The sequence below is a fragment of the Lucilia cuprina genome, chromosome 4, assembly GCF_022045245.1.
Source record: "Lucilia cuprina isolate Lc7/37 chromosome 4, ASM2204524v1, whole genome shotgun sequence".
Lineage (NCBI taxonomy): Eukaryota > Metazoa > Arthropoda > Insecta > Diptera > Calliphoridae > Lucilia > Lucilia cuprina.
This window is the reverse complement of record NC_060952.1, coordinates 31,440,977-31,460,876: the sequence shown is the minus strand read 5'-3', so window position 1 is coordinate 31,460,876 and position 19,900 is coordinate 31,440,977. Positions and strand designations below refer to the sequence as shown.

The 19,900-nt window shown below is 29.4% G+C and overlaps 1 protein-coding gene across 3 annotated transcripts in view; it reads right to left on the bottom strand.

The window, feature by feature from the left end:
• The window catches only part of LOC111679347 (Down syndrome cell adhesion molecule-like protein Dscam2), a 113,480-nt gene that overhangs the window by 8,360 nt on the left and 85,220 nt on the right, over nucleotides 1-19,900 (bottom strand). For all 3 annotated transcript variants that reach the window (XM_046948978.1, XM_046948980.1, XM_046948981.1), the window contains exons 18-27: nucleotides 17,684-17,836; nucleotides 16,872-17,394; nucleotides 16,310-16,520; nucleotides 13,438-13,693; nucleotides 12,471-12,614; nucleotides 8,265-8,573; nucleotides 5,476-5,631; nucleotides 2,750-2,929; nucleotides 2,294-2,668; nucleotides 1,967-2,092 (exon numbers count right to left, since the gene is read on the bottom strand). In XM_046948978.1, the coding sequence (XP_046804934.1) occupies nucleotides 1,967-2,092; nucleotides 2,294-2,668; nucleotides 2,750-2,929; nucleotides 5,476-5,631; nucleotides 8,265-8,573; nucleotides 12,471-12,614; nucleotides 13,438-13,693; nucleotides 16,310-16,520; nucleotides 16,872-17,394; nucleotides 17,684-17,836 (2,433 nt within the window). The remainder of the gene's footprint in view (nucleotides 1-1,966; nucleotides 2,093-2,293; nucleotides 2,669-2,749; nucleotides 2,930-5,475; nucleotides 5,632-8,264; nucleotides 8,574-12,470; nucleotides 12,615-13,437; nucleotides 13,694-16,309; nucleotides 16,521-16,871; nucleotides 17,395-17,683; nucleotides 17,837-19,900) is intronic.

The window sequence follows — 19,900 nt, the reverse complement described above, 5'->3', positions numbered from 1 at the left end:
ACCTCATATACATATGTATGTATAACAAATTTTCTTTATTCTATTTATTTTAATTTATCTACTTCAATTATTTCCAAAGTATGTATATGTATGCATCGTCGTATATTTCAATTACCAACCACATAAATATTTTCCCTTGATATTATTGGGTAAAAATTGTTTTTAATTAAAATAAAATATTTAATGAAAATTTATTAATTTGTCCTTTTAAGTTTTTTTGTTTTGTTTTGTTTAACTAAATGACAATATTCAAAGTCACGCACGCATTGCGAAATTTTAGCAAAAAATTAAACTGACATTTGGGTTTGCTAGTTGTTAGGCAGGAGACAAAATGCATGCAACAGTAATATAACAAAAAAAAAACTGAAATTTGTTTAAATCCAAACCACAAAGACCACAACGCTTCGTGTTGCGTTTGTATATTTGAGTAAACATGAAACTAGAATTCAATTACTAACAAAAAAACAGTGGGACTAAATTAAGAATCTAAGGATTTTAACATGTATTTTTCTTTTAATATGTATAACAATAGTTTTATCTACTAGAGCAGTTGTAATTGTTAAAAATGATCGGCAAGTTACAGGAACATTCGCACTCTAGTGAAGGTTAAGTAAGTCAGCGGAGTCATTGTATATTTTGGAAAAAATTTGGTTGGATTGATATCTCAGATGTTCAACCAAAACGATTTTTCTTTATCTCATGAATTCTTCAAAAGGAACTCGTAATAAGAAACGGTGCTCTAGAGTATAGAAAACTGAATCATTATACCCTACAACACTTTAGTGGGGAGGGTATATTGGGTTTGTGCTGATGTTTGTAACATAGAAAAATATTCGTCCAATACCCACCTTAAAGTATACCAATCGGCTTAGAATCATTTTCTGAGTCGATTAAGCTATGTCCGTCCGTCCGTCTGGTCGGCTGGCTGGCTGGCTGTCCATGTAAACCTTGTGCGAAAGGTACAGGCCGCAATTTTGAAGATAATTAGATGAAATTTGGCACACCCGCTTATTTTGGCCCAAGGACGAAGCCTATTGAAAATGGTTAAAATCGGTCCATTATTTCGACTAGCCCCCATACAACCGTACCCCCCAAATAGGGCCTTTTGGCTTATAATTAATTAAAATGATCTATTATGTAAACAAAAGTCGACAAAACTCAGTTTTATATGACACTACCGATTTTTGTAATGATCGGGCTTCATTTGATCCTATCCCCCATACAAACTCCCCTTCAGAAAATGACTTGAAGGTCAAAATTCTTACAAACAATATTAACACTTTTAAATTCTACATAAATATTATTGAACAAGACTTAACTCCCCCTACCAACATTTTTAAGGATAGAGCCATATTTTGCCCTACTCCCCTTTGAACCCTCTTGTAAAAAAATCTTTTTTTGCCAAAATAAAAGTAAAAATACTCCGAAATAAAGTTAAAAAAAATAAACCAAATGCTTTATTTTTTTAAATAATCCCCATTTTTTAAATACATACTGACAGGTGTAGGGTATTATATAGTCGGCTACGCCCGACTATACATTTATACTTGTTTTTATGTAAGTTTATGGTTCCTTGACAATAAAAAATGGTTTAGTTTTGGACCTAAGAGCCAATTGTATCTAAAACTATGGACTAACTAACAACTACAATACAAATTTCCACTGTCACAGTTGTTTAGCTTCCAATGACTGACCGATACAGGAACGAATGAACACATGAATGGCGGAGCAAAGTATGAGAGATAGCTGCAGTAGTGAGTGCAGTATTTTAGTTAGTTGTGGTTAAAACCACAATAAATAATCAACCAACAAACACATGCAATAAAGACAACTAGTTATAACAACTAGTGATTTTAATGACGTTCAAATACATATGTACGTATGATTATATATCTGAATTCATATTATATGTATTAGTATGTATTTTGAATATATGTATGTATATGTAATGCATGAACAAACTTACCCAGAGGACGATGTTCAATAGAGAAATGATGAATTGGACAACCGCCATTATTCCAGGCTGACAATTTCAAATTAACGCATGATGCATTTGTTGCAATTAGTTCATTGCTGTTGGGAGCCTGCGAGGCTAAAATGAGAAACGTGAGCAAAAAAAAACGAATACAAAATTATAATAGAATTACAAAGCTTTGATAATGATTTATTACAGAGACAGAAAGAAAACCAAACATATTTATTAGAAAATTTTAAATAGTGCCAAACATGTTGGTTTTTATTAACAAAAATCCCTCCCTTAATATGTTCAACTTAACAAACCCCTTTTACTTACCTTTACCCTTTGTCCAGACATTTATTTCCTCACTCGACACACCATCGCCCACAATATTGTGTGCCGACATTTTAATGATATACTGATTGCCACACTTCAAACCTGTTATAGTGTAGGCATTATTTTCAGGCATCAATTCCGTTTGAGACCAAGTCTCACCAGCCACACGATATGATATGGAATAGCCCTGCAATGGTGCACCCCCATCATCGGGTGGATCCCAACTAACACGTATACTATCGGCTGAAGCATATTGTACAATGATTTGTGGTGATGCTGGTGGTTTCATTGCAATTACTTGATATTGTATTTCATCACTACCAAAAAGATTGTTCGCTGTACATGTGTAATTTCCGGATAAGCTACCTTCAACTCCTGTAGCAAAGGCAAAGTAAATAAACATGAATAAGAGAGTAAGAAAGTGCTAAGGAAATTTTGTGTGTTTTTGCTTCTTACGGTGTATTTTTAAATTTCCTTCATTTGTCACTTCATAAAAAGGACTAAATGTTACTGGTCTATCTCTTGTCAGCCATCTTGCTCGAGGTGTAGGATTTCCAACAGCTAAACATTCCAATATTAAACCGGTACCTACTGCTTTACGCACTAATTGACCAAAGGAAGCAATACGAGCTGGTGCTGTAAAGAAAAGGAGTTTGATATAATTTTGAAAATAAAACATGAAATTTGAATAATATGTAAAAATGCACTGTGTATATTTGGATCATTTTTGCGTTTTATAAAAAGTGTTATTACATTTAGACATGAGAAAAAACATGGTTGTGGTAACCATGTTCTAAGCGCAATATATTATAGTTAAAATTATGATTTTAGTCTAAATATATTATGGTTATTGTAGCAATTTTAAAATATCATATTATGATTAGAATCATCTAAAATATTTTATTATAATATATTTTAATTACTGTAATATTGTTCAAAATCATACTCAAATTTATAATTGTCATGAACATGAAAATGATCACAGTAACAACAATATCTTTTAAATATAATTAAGTTAACAATTATATGTTTTCGATAACAATGTATTGTTACAGTGAACATAGTTTCGTTATAGAAACAATGTCGAACTTTAAGAATATAAAGATATATATTTCAAAAGTATATGACATTTTCCCGGTATTTAATAGAGTTTCCAAATTCTTTGCTCTTGAATACAAAATTGTAAGTTTTATTATATAAGCAAGTGTTATTATTTAATCCATATCATAACAGAGTGAAAAGCAAAAATTTGTCTGAAATTTCACATAAATTTATTTTTGAATACTTTGCAAACATCGATCTGCTTCGATGCTGGAGTACATAATTTCAGGACGCATTATCAGTTGTATAGATTAAAGTATTTCTAGTCTAAGCAGAAACTTTATTTAGAAAAACTGCAATATTAGCCTTGACGCTTGCAAGAGAAGCTATATAAAAAGCTTAAAATGGCTCTAACTTTATAGAAGTCAATTCAAAATTTTTGGATTATTTAACAAGGTATAAAACAAGGTTTTTCAGAGGTATCCTCACTCTGAAATTCAATACTTATTACTCAGGATAATCAATTACATACGTGAACAAAATCAAACTTGCTTTTTAAATAAAAATAACTAATTCCTATATATTTAAAACCGCTGAGTTCAAAAATCGTAATTAAAATTTTCGGTTAGCTCTAGTTTTTGAGATATTAAAATGTTTGTTCATACTTTGCTTCACTTTTTTTTTTAATTTTTGACTTAACTTTGCAGAACTGGAACTAAAATCTAAAGTTTTTTTAAGAACATGGAAATATACACAAAATTATCTTTCTAAAGAGCAAAGTTATTGCAGTAAAGGAAGTTGAAAATTGAGGCTTTTTTGTTTTATCATTATAACAACATTTTGGGCTAAATTTATTTGAGTTTTTTCATGAAGTACTACCAACACAAACCAATAATACCATTTTTCGGTTAAAACTGGAAATTCACTAAAAACGCAGAGAAATATTTCGGATTGAATTCAACTTTTGTTTGTTAATTTTTACTAACTCATGAATTGGAAGTATTACACAATTCACAATCGGTGCCGTAAAAGGTTAACGAGAAATTAAACCCGTTAACCTTAATTGAAAGTTATTAAGATAAACAGAACAATTTACAATTTTGAATTTCACTGAAGGACATCCAAGGTATCCTGTAATAACTGTCATTATGACTATAATATAAAGATATATAATTTTTATGTTGTTTACCATGTTAGTTAGTTAGTTAGTTAGTTAGTTAGTTAGTTAGTTAGTTAGTTAGTTAGTTAGTTAGTTAGTTAGTTAGTTAGTTACTTAGTTAGTTCCACTTATTTCTATTAAATATTGCAACTAAAGCCTCCTTATCTCTTTATTTCTACCTTAATAGATATGTATCTAAACCATCCAATCGTTCTCGTTATTTATATCCCGACATTTAAGTTTCAAATATGTATTATACTTATTCATTCAATCAATAAACATATTTTAACGCTAAAGAGAAATAATCCTCTACTTAATACTATACTCTGAACTATTAAAGTGTTTTATTTTTATCAACATAAAATCTTTATATCTTTTCCCTGCCAAACATTAAAATAAATTTAGATTAAAAATCCATACTCTCCCTTTCAAATCGAGAAGAACAAAAGATTTTACTAATAAAAAATTAAGTTGAAATAATAAAATAGAATAATAAATGGAAAATGTAAATGTGGCAATAATAATACAAAAATTAGTACTAGTATTGCCAATTAATTAAATGGAAATAAATTATACAATACAACAAAACAACCAACAAAAATAACAACAATACTTGTAACTAAATACAAACAAACATATATAAGTATATATGTAAGTGTGTATGTATGTATATATGCGAGTAAATTTCAATCTACATTTTCACATTTGTAATGGTATAAATTAAATACTGGATGAAATTGTCGATATGTCTGTCCATCTGTTTTGTGTGTGAATGTGTGTATATTTATATATTTAATCTGTAATACTAAATGAATGGACAGTATAAAATATGTATAAAAAATTAAAAAAAAAAACAAAAACAAAAAAACAACAAAACAACAAAAGTGAGCAAATTATACAGATACACTCATACTTATTCATACATACACATTTACAATTACAATAAAAATAAAATTGAATTGAAATTCAATTTTCAACTTACCACGTGTATTTGTGGCTTGTGCCACCACAGATGTTGGCTCTCCTTCGCCCACAGATGTTGAAGCAGAAACCCAAAATTCATACATTTGATTTTCAGCCAAACCACGTGCCTCATATGTAACCGGATAACCAGATTCATCGACACGAACCATATGAGCTGGAATAATGTATCAGTATCATTCATTTATTGCACCAAGCGATATACATATAGATGTATTTATATAGATTGAGGGAGTTTATGTTTGTTTTTGTTTTTTTCCATTTTAATATAATGAAAATTGTAGAAAACAAATGGATTAAATTTATAAGAACTAGGGATTTAATTTGTCATTGTTAATAAATTGTCTATAAATGTGAGTTTTTTTAACATAAGATTCCTAAGAGCAATCATTTTGTGAAATTATATTAAAATGTTATGTATTATTTCTAAAAATTTCAAAAAAATAAAATTCTGAATTATATAAAGGAATTTTAATCCTAGACTCTTATTCTTAAGGCTGTAATAGGAGTTGAAGTAATTTTTTGGAGGTGACCTTATAGGAGCCGTAGATTCATTTATAGACCGATCCTTATAAAATTTTGACGAGAGAATTTACATGAAACTTATTTCAGTTGTGACTAAAACAGCTTTTGAAAAGGGCCACTTTTATTGATGCCATGCATGAAAACATGGACCAATATTGCCCATTTTCAATATCAAGCAAACCTTACCTGTAAAATTTCAACTCCCTAGCTTTTTCCTTACCGAATCTATCGTGCTTTTAACACACAGACAGACATGTTTAGATCGTCTTAGAATTTTATAAAGACCTAGAATATATATACTTATGTGGATCTGTGACTAATATTTCGATGTGTTCATGAATGATCACCCCTACTTCTTAGTAAAATATACATAGAAATTTTTTAATCATATTTCATGATCATGCCACTTTCAAGATCGCTAAGACATACATATTTTAGATATAAGGCGGCTCTTACAGTCGAACTTTAGACGAAGTGGCCAAACGTGGTTATAGGACACATCATCAGTGTATACTGGACAAATTAAAATGTTATAAAGAATTATCGTATGTGCCTGATTGTATACCAGACACAGAATAAGTCGAAAACTTTGAAAACGCTAATCCCAGATAGAATGACTTGGTCAAGCGGAACATTAGAGCAAATATAAGTAGGAAACCATTCTTACACGGATGGCTTTAAATTAGGAGATAAAGTGGGGCTGTTGTTCTTTGTTGAAGGCAGAAATTACCACCGTTTACCAAATCATAACACAAGCTTCCAGGCAGAAGTACGATCAGTAACGGAATACATAAACTGGATTAGAATACATATGGCGCTAATTTACCGACAGCAATTAGGGCGATATCAGGTGATAGAACTAAATCTTAGACCGTATTGGATTGTAAGATAGCTTTAAAAGAATACTCTCTCAGAGATAAGGTTCACATGATTTGGGTACCATATGGCAGTAGTCGGTAACGAAAGGGCGAATGTAAAATCTTTAAAAGGGAAGGGAGCTTAAGGCAGTTGAACTTACAAAAGATAAACCATTCGACGTAACAAAAGCTGAACTAAAAATATGGGTAAGAGAATCCCATAAGGCCTCTTGGAACAATGAAACAGTAGGTAGAACCACGAAGATTCTATGGTGTGACCCTGATGAGAGCAAGACGAAAAATCTCCTCAATATTACGTATTCTGAGGAGACACATATACAAGCATATCTATGCAAAATTGATTCAGACGTTTGTAGAGCATGTGGAGAGGAAATTGGAACTCTAGAGCACTTTCATTGCCACTGCCCGGCATTCGTCGGAGTTAGGTTCAAGTATCTTGGTGTTATTCCGGAAATAACATTACTGAATAACACTGATAAGAAGATTCTTAGGAATTACGTTCAGGAATCTTAGTTTCTGAGCTCTGTTTTGTGTATCTATAAATCATTCAGCGAAATTTTGTTTGGATTGGCCAATTATTGGATTCAAATTAGCTCCATAGATATTTTTTATTATTAAATGATATAACGATCGGCAAACCCAATTCTTAAATAATAGTTTTTCCTTAAACTTTTTGTTTTATCCTTAGCACCCATCCTTGACATTAAGTAACGTAACATTTGTTTTCTCTTTTTCTTTTTCTACTATAAAATACAATTAAGATTTCACTTAAATTATCTGTTAATTATGCTGACAAATCATTTGTCTATCAACAAAATAAATTTCAACAAAAACTAAACTTTTTTTCTTTCAAACGCATACTTTTTGTAATATTTTTTTCTCCCTCTAGCTCATAAACAGCATTAAATTGAAATTAAATGCCAAAACTTTTATTTATTTTGAAATCTACAGCCAAAAGTTTGGCTAATAAAACTAAGAGTATCAAAATGATGAAAAAAAGTATATATAAATATATTTTCTACAAGTTGAAGAAAGAAAAAAATGTGCTGCGTACGATGATGACTTTAAATGGGAGAAAAAAATAAGACCTTGAAGTTAAGAAGTTTATTACTGCACCTTTCATGACTCTTTCACAGCTAAAAGAAAAAAAACTGCAAAAAAAATCTAAAGGAATAAAATGAAACTTTTTCTATCAACATTTATATTTTTTTTTTTAAATTTCTACTACCCACAACGTTCTGTCATAGCTATAGGAATTTATATCTCTACAACTACTAAATACTACAAGAAAAAAATTATGAAATTTATTTAGTTTAAAAATAAATTCAAGAAAATAGTTGCTTCACACAAAATTGTAAAAAGTGTTAAAAATTTAAATCATACTTACACTTAGCTTGTCCTTTTCGACCTGCTTCTCTCGAATAGACGGTGTAGTGTGTTATAATGCCATTACGATTTCTTGGTGGCAGCCACGAAATCAAAATGGAATCTGCTGTTAAGGCAGCTGCTTTTATGGAGGCTGGTGCATCGGGTACATCATCCTCTGTTTGGCAATATAATGGTTGACTGGCGATACCATCACCCGTGGCCGTATACGCCAGTACTCGTATTGAGTAATTGGTTGCTTTGTGCAGAGTGTGTAAAAATGTTTCCAGATTCGATGTACGTTTTATTTCCAATTTAGCTGGAAAATCAACTGCAAAGTGTAGCAAATAAAAGAAGAAAAAGAAGAATACAAAAAAGAACAAGAGAAAATCAAATTCAAGTGTATTAAAGGGGAAGTCACAAATGCAATTTTAATTTTCTTTTAGTTGTTATTTCATCTTCTACGTTTATTATTGTTTTTTTTAGTACTTTTATGGGATTTAGAATTTAAATATTTGCTAATGTTTAAGCAAAAAGTTGGAAAAAGTTTTTTCTTCGAATACAAAAACGTATTTATTGTAGAGAAAGTTTAGTTTCAGTTTAATAAGCTTAATATAATGACAGAAAAAATACTATAAACACCTTATCCAAAAAATATATATTTAATTTACAAGCTTCAAACTTTATCAGACATTTGCACTTCAAAACTTTTCTTTTAATTCATCACTACTAGTCAAAGTTCATTGCTCTTAACAAATTTTATTTACACAATATCAGCTTAACCTAAACTGATGAAAACATTTGATTTAAATTGTATTTTCAATAACCAGAAAAAACATTTTAAAATGAAAAAATAATCCAAAAAGAACAAAAAAACATGACCACAATTATAACCACACAAATCCAAAATTCGAAATAATCCGACAAACACATAGATATAGAGATTAAATAGAAATGACTATATATTAATTGAAAAGTTGGGCGAAATATTACAGCATGTACATTAGGTTGTCCCGTAGACCACTTTTTTAAGAGGAATACCTCTAAAACGATGTGTACTAAACACGAGAAAATTAAAAAAAACATTTTTTTTGAAAAGATCCTCAGTTTTCTTAAAGTAATTGAAAATTATGATCTCATTATAATATCTTCAAAAAAATTTTTGTGCAAACTTTTCGAATTGGGTGTCAAAAATTTCGCAATTTTTAGCTTTTCGCGGGAGAAATAATTAAAATTTTTGTTAATGTATTTCTGGTCGCAAAACTACTTTTATTGTAAAAAATCTGAAATAGACTAAACTAGATGCCTATTTTTATTTTATTTTTTTGTATGAGCTAAAACTCTCCAATCCACTCAAAATCATATTGTAGACCAAAGATATTTTACAAAATTTTTATAATTATTTTTTCCGTAGTTAGCTCAAAATTACGGAATTTGTAAGACCCCTTTCGAAAAGATCTAAAATATTTTATTTTTCAAAAATTACACTGTGGTCAAAATTTTCAATCACGTATCGATTGAGTGGTATTCTTAAATGATATTCCTAAAAAGGCTGTTCATCGGGACACTCTAATGAACAAACATATGTATTTTTTTACCCTACACTACTATAATGGGTAGGGTATTATGTTTTGGTTGATGTTTGTAACACCCAAAAATATTTGTTCTACACCCACCCTAAAGTATACCAAAAAGTTTAAAATCACTTTCTGAACCAAATTAGCCATGTCCGTCCGTCTGTCCGTCTGTGTGTCCATGTAAAACATGTGAGCACACTACTGATAGTAATTCTCAAGATAATTTGATAAAATTTGTCACATACTCTTCGGCACTCTCACTGACTCTAGCCCCTATACAAACTCCATTTCGGAAAGTGACTTGAAGATCAAAATTCACTTACAAACACTAATAACACGATTAAATTCTTTATAAATAATTTTGATAGGTCTACATCAAAATTCCTCTAATAAAATTTATAAAAAAAGGTCCATATTTACCCTTACTCCCATATGAACCCTTTTGTGAATAATCCTTTTTTTAATAAATAGAAATATTCCGGAATTGATGTAAAAAAAAAACAAATTAAATTCTTTATTATTTAAAACAAATAATCCACATTATTAAGCTACTCACTTATGTAGGGTATCGTACGGTCGGCCATGTCCTACTATACATTCATTATGGTTTCATTTAAATCAGACAAAAGGACCACCAAATAAACATACAACCAATACACAAAATACCGATAAATAACCCCAAAATATATATTAAAAAACACAGAAAACAAAAAAAAAATCAATTTAACAAAGGCAAGTTCAATTTCAAAATTATTATTGGTATACAAGTGCTCTTGTAGTAGTATTTATTAGTTTATCTACTACAAGGAAAGAAAAATACTATCATCAAATGGTATAAAACCAAATAAAACAAATACTAGTAGAAGCAATTAAATAAATAAAATTAAAAATATTCATAAATTGAAAAATAAAGGTTTAATTTGTATGGACAAACCAAGATCTAACCAACAAATCAAATAAAAGAATATACAAAATTTTAGTATTTTATTAATATTTTTTCAACATATTTTAGAAGAAAAACATACCTACGTTCATGGACCATATGATAATACCCTATACCAGTGAGTAGTATGTAAAAGATCTGCGATATTTTTATGACCATAATCCATGCATAATATACACAAACAATTTTGTACTTTTTACGAAATGGCTCGTGGTTTTGCACCATGAAATAATTAAAATTTTAGAAATAAAACATACATATTTTTTTATATATTGGAAATTATTCTCGTGCTTTCGTAAAATGACTTTAATTAAATAGTATTTCATATTATGAATGAAGTTTTCGTTAATATTATAAAAAAATTATTTTTTATCATTTAAGTAGTTGTTTACCTTAATTGCGCAACATATCAGTAATTTTTTGACAAAATGAAATGATTTTCTAAAAGAAGGGCTATATAGGGGCAATGATAAATATGGATCTATTTTTTAAATTTTGCAGAAGGCATTAAAGTTTACATTAAAGTTATTTTTGCATTATTTTATCGTGATATTAGTGTTAATAAGTGAATAATAGACCATCAAGACATTTAATGAAGAGAATAGTATAAAATAAAGCCCGATCCTAAAGAAACAGCAACAAAAGAACTTCCAAAGAAGCGAGAAAGAAGTAGAATTTAATCCATGGAAGTACTGAAAAAGACATGAAGAAGTGATGATTATAACACAGGCTTATCATAGGAGGGATATTCTTTTTATTTGATTCTAAATTCACTACATCTGAATTAATCCATTTACAGTAGGTTTCGCGCTTGGTGCCACAGAAAAGTGCATACAATAATTACATGCATACACAGACAAACGGACGGACAGACGGAAGGACAGATGAACTGACGGATGGACAGACAGACAGATGAACTGACGGATGGACAGACAGACAGACAGACAGACAGACAGACGGACATAGGTTATTGAAATCAGAAAGAAATTTTCACCTAATTACATTAAGCTACTGGTATCTAAAAGTGAATTATTAACCGTAAAGTAATTTCCAGGGCACTTTGTATGGGCTCCCGTTCATTATCAGTAAAATAATGTTCTATTATGTCTACAAAAATAATAGGAAGTAAAAAATTTGGCATACTTTTGAAACTAAGAGTCTTGTTTGACGGATACGATTGTAAAAAGGCTGAAATCGACTAATTTCAATAGTGTTCCTATCGCAAGACATACATACGTTCCAAATTTCACCATAAAATCATAGACATTGCGACATGTAGCGTTCGCGCAACGTTAATATGAACAGCCAGACGGACGGACTCAGAAAGTGGTTCTTAGCTGTTTGGTCCTACACCCAAGGACAAATATTTTTGAATGTTACAAACATTAGTACAAACGCACTATCCACTTAAATGGTAGAATAAAAAACGATTATATTTGAAACAGGGAATGGATTAAAAATACGTTTTAGCTACATACATAGTTATTAAACACTTACAACTGATATTGGTAATTAAAAATTGAAAAAAAAAATATCCATAATCCGATTATACAACTAAATCCGTTATGTTATTTCTAACATCACAATATTCCTTAAAATTTAAACATATAAATACTTATACATGCATTGAATATTTGCTTTTCATTTATATATGTATGTGTGTATTTCGAAGAAATATAAAAACTAACAAACAAACACTCAAACTCACTTTGATTCACAATCGGTCGATATAAAATTTTATAGCCCTGAATTATGCCACCATGAAATTGCAGTGGTGGCTCCAACCATGATATTTTTAGACTCTGTGATGATAATGCTGTACAGTTGACATGTTGCGGTGCTGCTTCCGGCACTATTATGTTGTTGTTGTTTTTATTTAGGAAAAGAAATAGAGAAAGGATACAAAATTAATACAGGAAAAAAGTTAAGTACAACATGATTTTTTTCTCATTTGCTATTGCGTAAGATATATCTGTGTGCATGATTATGGCGGCTATGCTTTTAGCATTATTGCAAAAAAACAAGAACTAAAACTATAAAAATGTTTAAAGTAAATCCTTATGGCTGAAACTCATATTTACTTACTATAAACTTTAATACGTAAATATAAATTTCTATGTATAGAGTGCATAAGAAATGTATTATTTTAGAACCTAGAAAAAAAAATAGACAGACTATTTTTTATTACTTATTCACAGTGGTTTAAGATATAGTAACTGTAATCAATGAACGGCATTCAAGTAAAATTTTAAAGAGAAAGGAATCAAATCGTAAAAGCGAAGTTTCGCAGCCCGAAAATCGTCACTTATGTTCATATTTGTTCCTTTTAATTCTATTCCTCTTTCCTTCTCTCCTTTTTGTTGTAATTACTTTCGAAGAAAACCACTGTTCATCATCTTAAATATACTATAAACTAACATACATACATCCACTGGATAGATACACTCTCATACCCATAAACATAACACGCTAAAAGCATTTTTAATGTTTGTTGTTATTAAGATAACAATTTGTACAGCTGTTACCTGTTCATTCAACAGACACCGTCTGCCAACATTCTTTTCCTCCTTCAATTTTGTTTTCAACTTATATTTCTATATTTTCTTTATACTATTTTATTATCATTATTATTACTTTGCACCAGTTAGTTAGAAGTACAAATACAAAGTACTTACCACCCTCTGCAGTGGTGCCAAAGATGGGTGTGCTCCATGGTCCGGAACCAAAACTATTTAAGGCTCGTACTGTCACAGCATATCTAGTATATTTGCGCAATCCACGTATTGTGGCCTTCGTTGTGGCCCAGCCACTTACAATCACCGACTTGAGTGAATTATTGACAACACTAATGTAGTTGATATTCTGCTTTTCTTCGCTGCAGTTGACGGTGTAGCCAATAAGTTCACCATTCCAAGATTCACGTGGTGGTATCTGATGGTATTATAAGAATATAAAGAAGGTTACGATTAGAGAAGTTTATTTGCTTTTTCTTTTTTTTTTTTTTTTTGTCTAGGTATGGGTGCAGTAAAATAAGGTGAAATAAACCGTAGTGGTATAAAAATAGTTACAGAGATTGTACTTGTCTCAAGTGAATGAATGATGTTTCATAACACTTGTTTAATGTCTGTTTTTTTTTTCTAATTCACTTTTTATAAAAGTTTCTGATGTTTTTTTTTCCTTGGTTTAGTTTTCATTACATTTTCCCTCCGTTCATAATGTAAATGAGTTTTTTCCATTTCGTGTGGTAACTAAATAAATTATTCAGTTTTTTTATTTGGTTTTAAACTTGTTTATTTATTTATTTACGTTTTGGCATTTTTTAAGTACAAAGTTGCTAATGCGATTCTTGGAATTCTCAGCTAATTAGTGGTTTATATTTTTAGCAAATTTTATACAAAATTGTATACATGGGAATATATTAATAATTCAGTATACGCATGTAGAACGCATGTAAAACTTACATTTAAAAGTAATGAGTTAAAAAGCCAAAAAGCCGTTTTTCACTACTTCTTCATTAGCATTGTAAGTCATTATTTTATTACGCTAATGTCATTGGAGGCAAGTACTTCTATGCTCGCTTACAAATATTGAGTTAAAAAAGTACTTACCACGCTCGCTTACAAATAGGGACTTAAAGAATTCAATACAAATAGGGACTTTAAGAAGTCATTACAAATAGGACTTCAAGAAGTCATTATAAATAGAGTCTTCAAAAAGTCATTATAAATAGGGTCTTCAAGAAGTCATTATAAATAGGTTTTATTAAACGAAATCAAGTTTTGATTTTAAATGTAAAAGTGTGGAAACACAAAAATTTTTTGTTTCAAAATTAATGATGGTAGGTATAAATGCGAAAATGCTCCAAAACGTTTAATATTTTTAACCCCCGTTAACACCAACTCCGGTTATCGTTTAACCGGTAGATATTCTGCTGGCTAAAATAATTTTTGTAAGAAACTGTCAATTTAACTTTACGATAAAATATAACAGGCATTTAGATAATGGGGGTAAGAATGATAAATACAAACATATTTTTTAATTAGTAAGCTTCAAAAATTATTATTTAATTTTTTACAATTTTAATGACTAGAGGACTTCAGATTCAAATACAATAATATTTTCAAACATTTTAACTTATTCCCATTACGCGTATAGTATGAAACATTTAAAGAATCCTTTTGAATTTACCCCAACATATTAAAATGTTATTTACAGAAAAATTTTTTTTAACAAACTGTCGAACATTATAAAAAATATTTGAAATCAATTTGGAAAACTAACAAAAAATTCAATAATTGAAAATTATTTTATTATGAATTAATATAGAATTTCGGAAATAACCCGAAAATAAAGTACTTCTATAACACATTATATATAAGTCATTACTTAACTATGTCTATGTAATGAAAACGGTAAATAGTAGTCATTGAAATGTAAGTAGTTATGGAAGTACAACGCATTAAGAGTTTTTGCAGGAGATGTATACTTCAATTTAGAACTTTTCAATAATTTTTAGTAAAACTCCATTAAAGAATTCATTGAGTTAGGACAATTCATTTAGTTAGATCTTTAATTGTAATTAGTCACCTAACAATGTACTTTTCAGTGACCACGGCATATCGACTGGATTACATGAAAGAAGTCCTACTAATCATGTGTTATATATGTACTTACAAATGTATCTTTTTTTCTTTTCTAGCTTTCACATCAAATCAAAATTTCACACAAAATTGAAATGTGATGTTAGTTAGTTAGTTAGTTAGTTAGTTAGTTACTTAGTTAATCAGTTATGCAGTTAGTTACTTAGTTAATCAGTTATGCAGTTAGTTAGATAGTTAGTTAGTTAGTTAGTTAGTTAGTTAGCTAGTTAGTTAGCTAGTTAGTTAGTTAGTTAGTTAGTTAGTTAGTTAGTTAGTTAGTTAGTTAGTTAGTTAGTTAGTTAGTTAGTTAGATAGTTAGTTAGTTAGTTAGTTAGTTAGTTAGATAGTTAGATAGTTAGATAGTTAGTTAGTTAGTTAGTTAGTTAGTTAGCTAGTTAGCTAGTTAGCTAGTTAGCTAGTTAGTTAGTTAGTTAGTTAGTTAGTTAGATAGTGAGATAGTTAGATAGTTAGATAGTTAGATAGTTAGTTAGTTAGTTAGTTAGTTAGTTAGTGATTTGTTGGTTGGATGTTTATTACATTGGTTGGTTGCTTCATTAGTTAATTGGTAAGCTGCTTAGGTCGATATATAGTTCGGTAGTTACCAAGTACCAAACATTTCCTTACTTTTAAAAATATTTAAAACTCTGTCTATACTTCAATAAACACCCACTTATCTGCAATTCTGTTTCAGAAGAAAACCAACAAAAACTTAATTTCAGTATTACTTTTACAAAGATTTTTTCTCTCTGCACCATAAAAAATACCTTTTAAAAATTAATTTTAAAATTTCTGGCGACACCTTTTTGCAAATGCAATAAATGTCAATTGCAAATGTATTTCATTTAAACAATTTTTTTATCCTTGATACACAAAATGAAACACAAACAAAAATGTAAACGAAAATTACCTGCCAAGTGACAATCAATTCACTTTCACCTCCTGTTTGTACTTGAACATTAGAGGGTGCTTCGGTGGGTGCTTCTTCTTGTGTCTTCAACACAATCGGTTCGGTATATGAACTGCGTTCGATTTCATTAATGGCCTGCATGCGAATCAAGAATGTTGTGGCTGGTGTTAAACCAGCAACGATGGCACTTTCACGTAAGTCACTGTCATAACTGAGTGAAATATTTTATGGTTAAGAGGAAAAGAAAAAATAAATGTCTGTGATAAAATGTTATATAAAAACGAAAAAATCTGGTAGATAAGATAATAAATATATTAAAGTGACATATATATATATATATTGGGGTTAATTGCTAATTTGTTGTATGTATTTATTTTAAATTATTGAGAACTATTTTGTATGATTAAATTCTTCATCTATTTCAGAACTAAAAACCAAATTTCAAATTTTAACAGTTTATTATAATCGGACAGACTTATTGAACAATACTTTTAACGAATATAAAACTTTTGTTTGTTTACTAAATACTTCTCAAACAACCCACGTTTACTTTTTCACCTACCTTTTACTTATACTTGTCGATGGCAATGTTACATTTATAATATTCTGCCCATTCCAATCACTGCCAGCAATACCCAAAGCTGCATGCGATTGCAAATATTTTAATGGTTGATATTGCACCAAGTAAGATAATACCGGTGAATTGCCATCGAAAGGACGACGCCATGATAGTTTAACAGTACGAGAACCGACTTCAAATACCTCCAAGTTTGAGGGAGTATCAGGACGTTCCTGTACTGCCAGATAGATAACATGTTCCGCCCGTCCATAGGGATTCTCGGCTATACATTTATAGATGCCCGAATCATGACGATCTGAACGTGAAATTGTCAACTGAGAGTCAACACCCTTTTCGGTTTTCATTTCCGCAATACTAAAACGGAAATTATTTAAATCAATGCGGGCATTGTTGTGTGTCCAGGCGATACTAATGGGTTCATCACCTTTGGCATGACAGTCGAGTGTGACAGCATCATTTCGTCGAGATGAGATGTTGCGTGATGTTTGCTCAAAACGTGCTGGTTCTATACAATAGAATTGATGTCATCATCAACAGCAAAATTTGATAAAAAGAACAAAGGAATTAAATTTAATGTTGGTCGAGTACATAATCATATAATCTTGTTGTGTGTTTGTGTGTGTGTATCTACAACAATAAATAAGTGAATTTTGTTGTTTAATTAACGCTAAAATTTACCTTTACCACATTTGTAAAACAAATACACACACACCTAATGCATGTGTATTACATAATATGTCCTATTTTACGTGCTTGTGTGTATCTTAGGTATTACATTAAAATTATATACTTACCATTGACATTGATGCGTATTATTTTCTTAAGACCCGGTCCAATATCATTTGTTGCTTGACACATGTAGTAACCCTCATCAATGTCGGTGGCAAGGTTAAGTACTAACGAATGGTTACGCATATTCAAAGGTTTAAAATCCTTATTTAGTTTACCTACAAAATATATTACAAATATATATACAGGTTTTCGTTAATAACAATTAAAAACACTTTAGGTTAACAAGTAAAGTGGAAAAAAGGTTTTAAATTATTTATATCTTTTTTTTCTTTTAGTTTACAAAGTTTCTTTTTTTCATGTTTAACATATGTTAACAAACTTATGTTAAGTCTGTGTTAATATTTTAAGTAAAAAGTTTTTGGTTTATTTTCAAAAAGGGTTACCCAATAATTAGGGTTAATGAAAATTGTACTAGTATGTGTCATTTTTATTAGAAAGTTTAATATCATTCATATAATTCGAATTTTGAAATTTCCATATTCTGCAACGATTAGAGATGTCTGAGATTTTTAACACTGTCTTAAATCGACAGTTTGATTTTACAGTCTAACTGTGAAAAAAATTTTGAAATAATTTACCATAATCCTAGAATTATTTCGTGTGATATAAATAAATCTTTTTAAAATTACATATATTAGCTTAAATGTGAGCTTTTATCCTTATTGGATAGCGTAAACCTTATTCGGATTATAGTTATAAATGGAAACCAGTCAATTTCAAGACTTCAGTTTAAAAATTTTACAAATTTTGTTAAGAAAATTCCCACATAAAAGCGATAATTATGATTTGTATATAAAAAAAGGATTCTTCTTCTGATAAAACCTTATAAAGTTGCTACTCAAAAAGCGTTGAAAATCCAAATCTACATAGTATTTCATATGAGCAAGAACTAATGTAATTTCAGATAGTCTTAGTAGATAAATTAATGAAAGAAAAGCCTATTGGCTATCCCTAAAAATTTCAACATATCGCAATCTATACCCTTTCCATAAACTTTTCATGGATAGTAGAGATGTCCAAAATTATCGTTTTTCTTTAAGTGTAAAGTTAAAAGTTAAAGATGCTAAATGATAAAAAACAACTAGAAAAGCTGGCAATACTAACAAAGTTAACTGAACTTAAACCCATAACAGAAAAACACAATTATCGGTTAAAGTCCGCCTAAATTTGTTTTGAGTTTAATCTAACAAGCAAGTTAAGCCTAGTTTAACTGAGTATTAAGAAACCCGACCTAAGAGTGTTATGTACCCATCATCAAACCGTATGCCGCAAATATAATGCGCTCTTATAAACGCATAGTAATGTGCGATAAATTAGTTTTCTGAAGGAGGCCCTATATAGGGGGAAGGGTCAATTATGGACCGATAAAAAATTTTGTATAGAGATTTTGAATCATATAAGACTTATTTATGTCGAATAGTTAAAATAGTTATGACTACTGTCTAGCTCATTCCGTGCGGACACAGAAAAAACTGAAAATGAGTTTTAATTATAATTGTATCAAGCAAGTTTTGCACCTATAACCAAATTGATGATATCAACTACCAAATTTGTAAAAAAAATAAAAATATATATTTTTTCCAAATAACGAATTAATCAGAACAATTAATCACAATAATTGAGACAAGATTTATCATTGATTAATTCATTAATTGTATAAATTAAATATATAATAAATATTAAATAGATTTTTTATTAATTTATTAATCAAATAAATTAAACGGTTTGAAAGAGAATTTTTTAAAAATCAATTAAGATGGTTATTAAAACAATCAAATTATTAATCGATTACGCACAACGTTATATGAATACTAGACCTTAAACAATGCGTTCAACATTTACAAAAATTATCACTTTATTGTCACAATTAAAAATATAAAGCGTTTCATAAATTGTCAAGAAACATGAATATTATATGATTAAAATTTAATTGACTATTTAAGAATTATAAATATTGCTAGCACAAAAATTCAAAATGAAATATTAAAAATAAATCTAAAATAGAAAAGAAGGCCAGAATAAATTGTTCAATCAATTAAAAACTTAATTGAATTAATTAAAAATTTAATCAAAAGTTTACACTGAACTTTCAAACAGTTTCAAAAAACGAGATAATTAAGACAAATAAAAATTAGTTTAAATAAAAAATAAAGAAAATTATAACATGTTAATTGAAAATAAACTACCTATAATTTTTTCTGTGTGTGTATTAAAAAGAT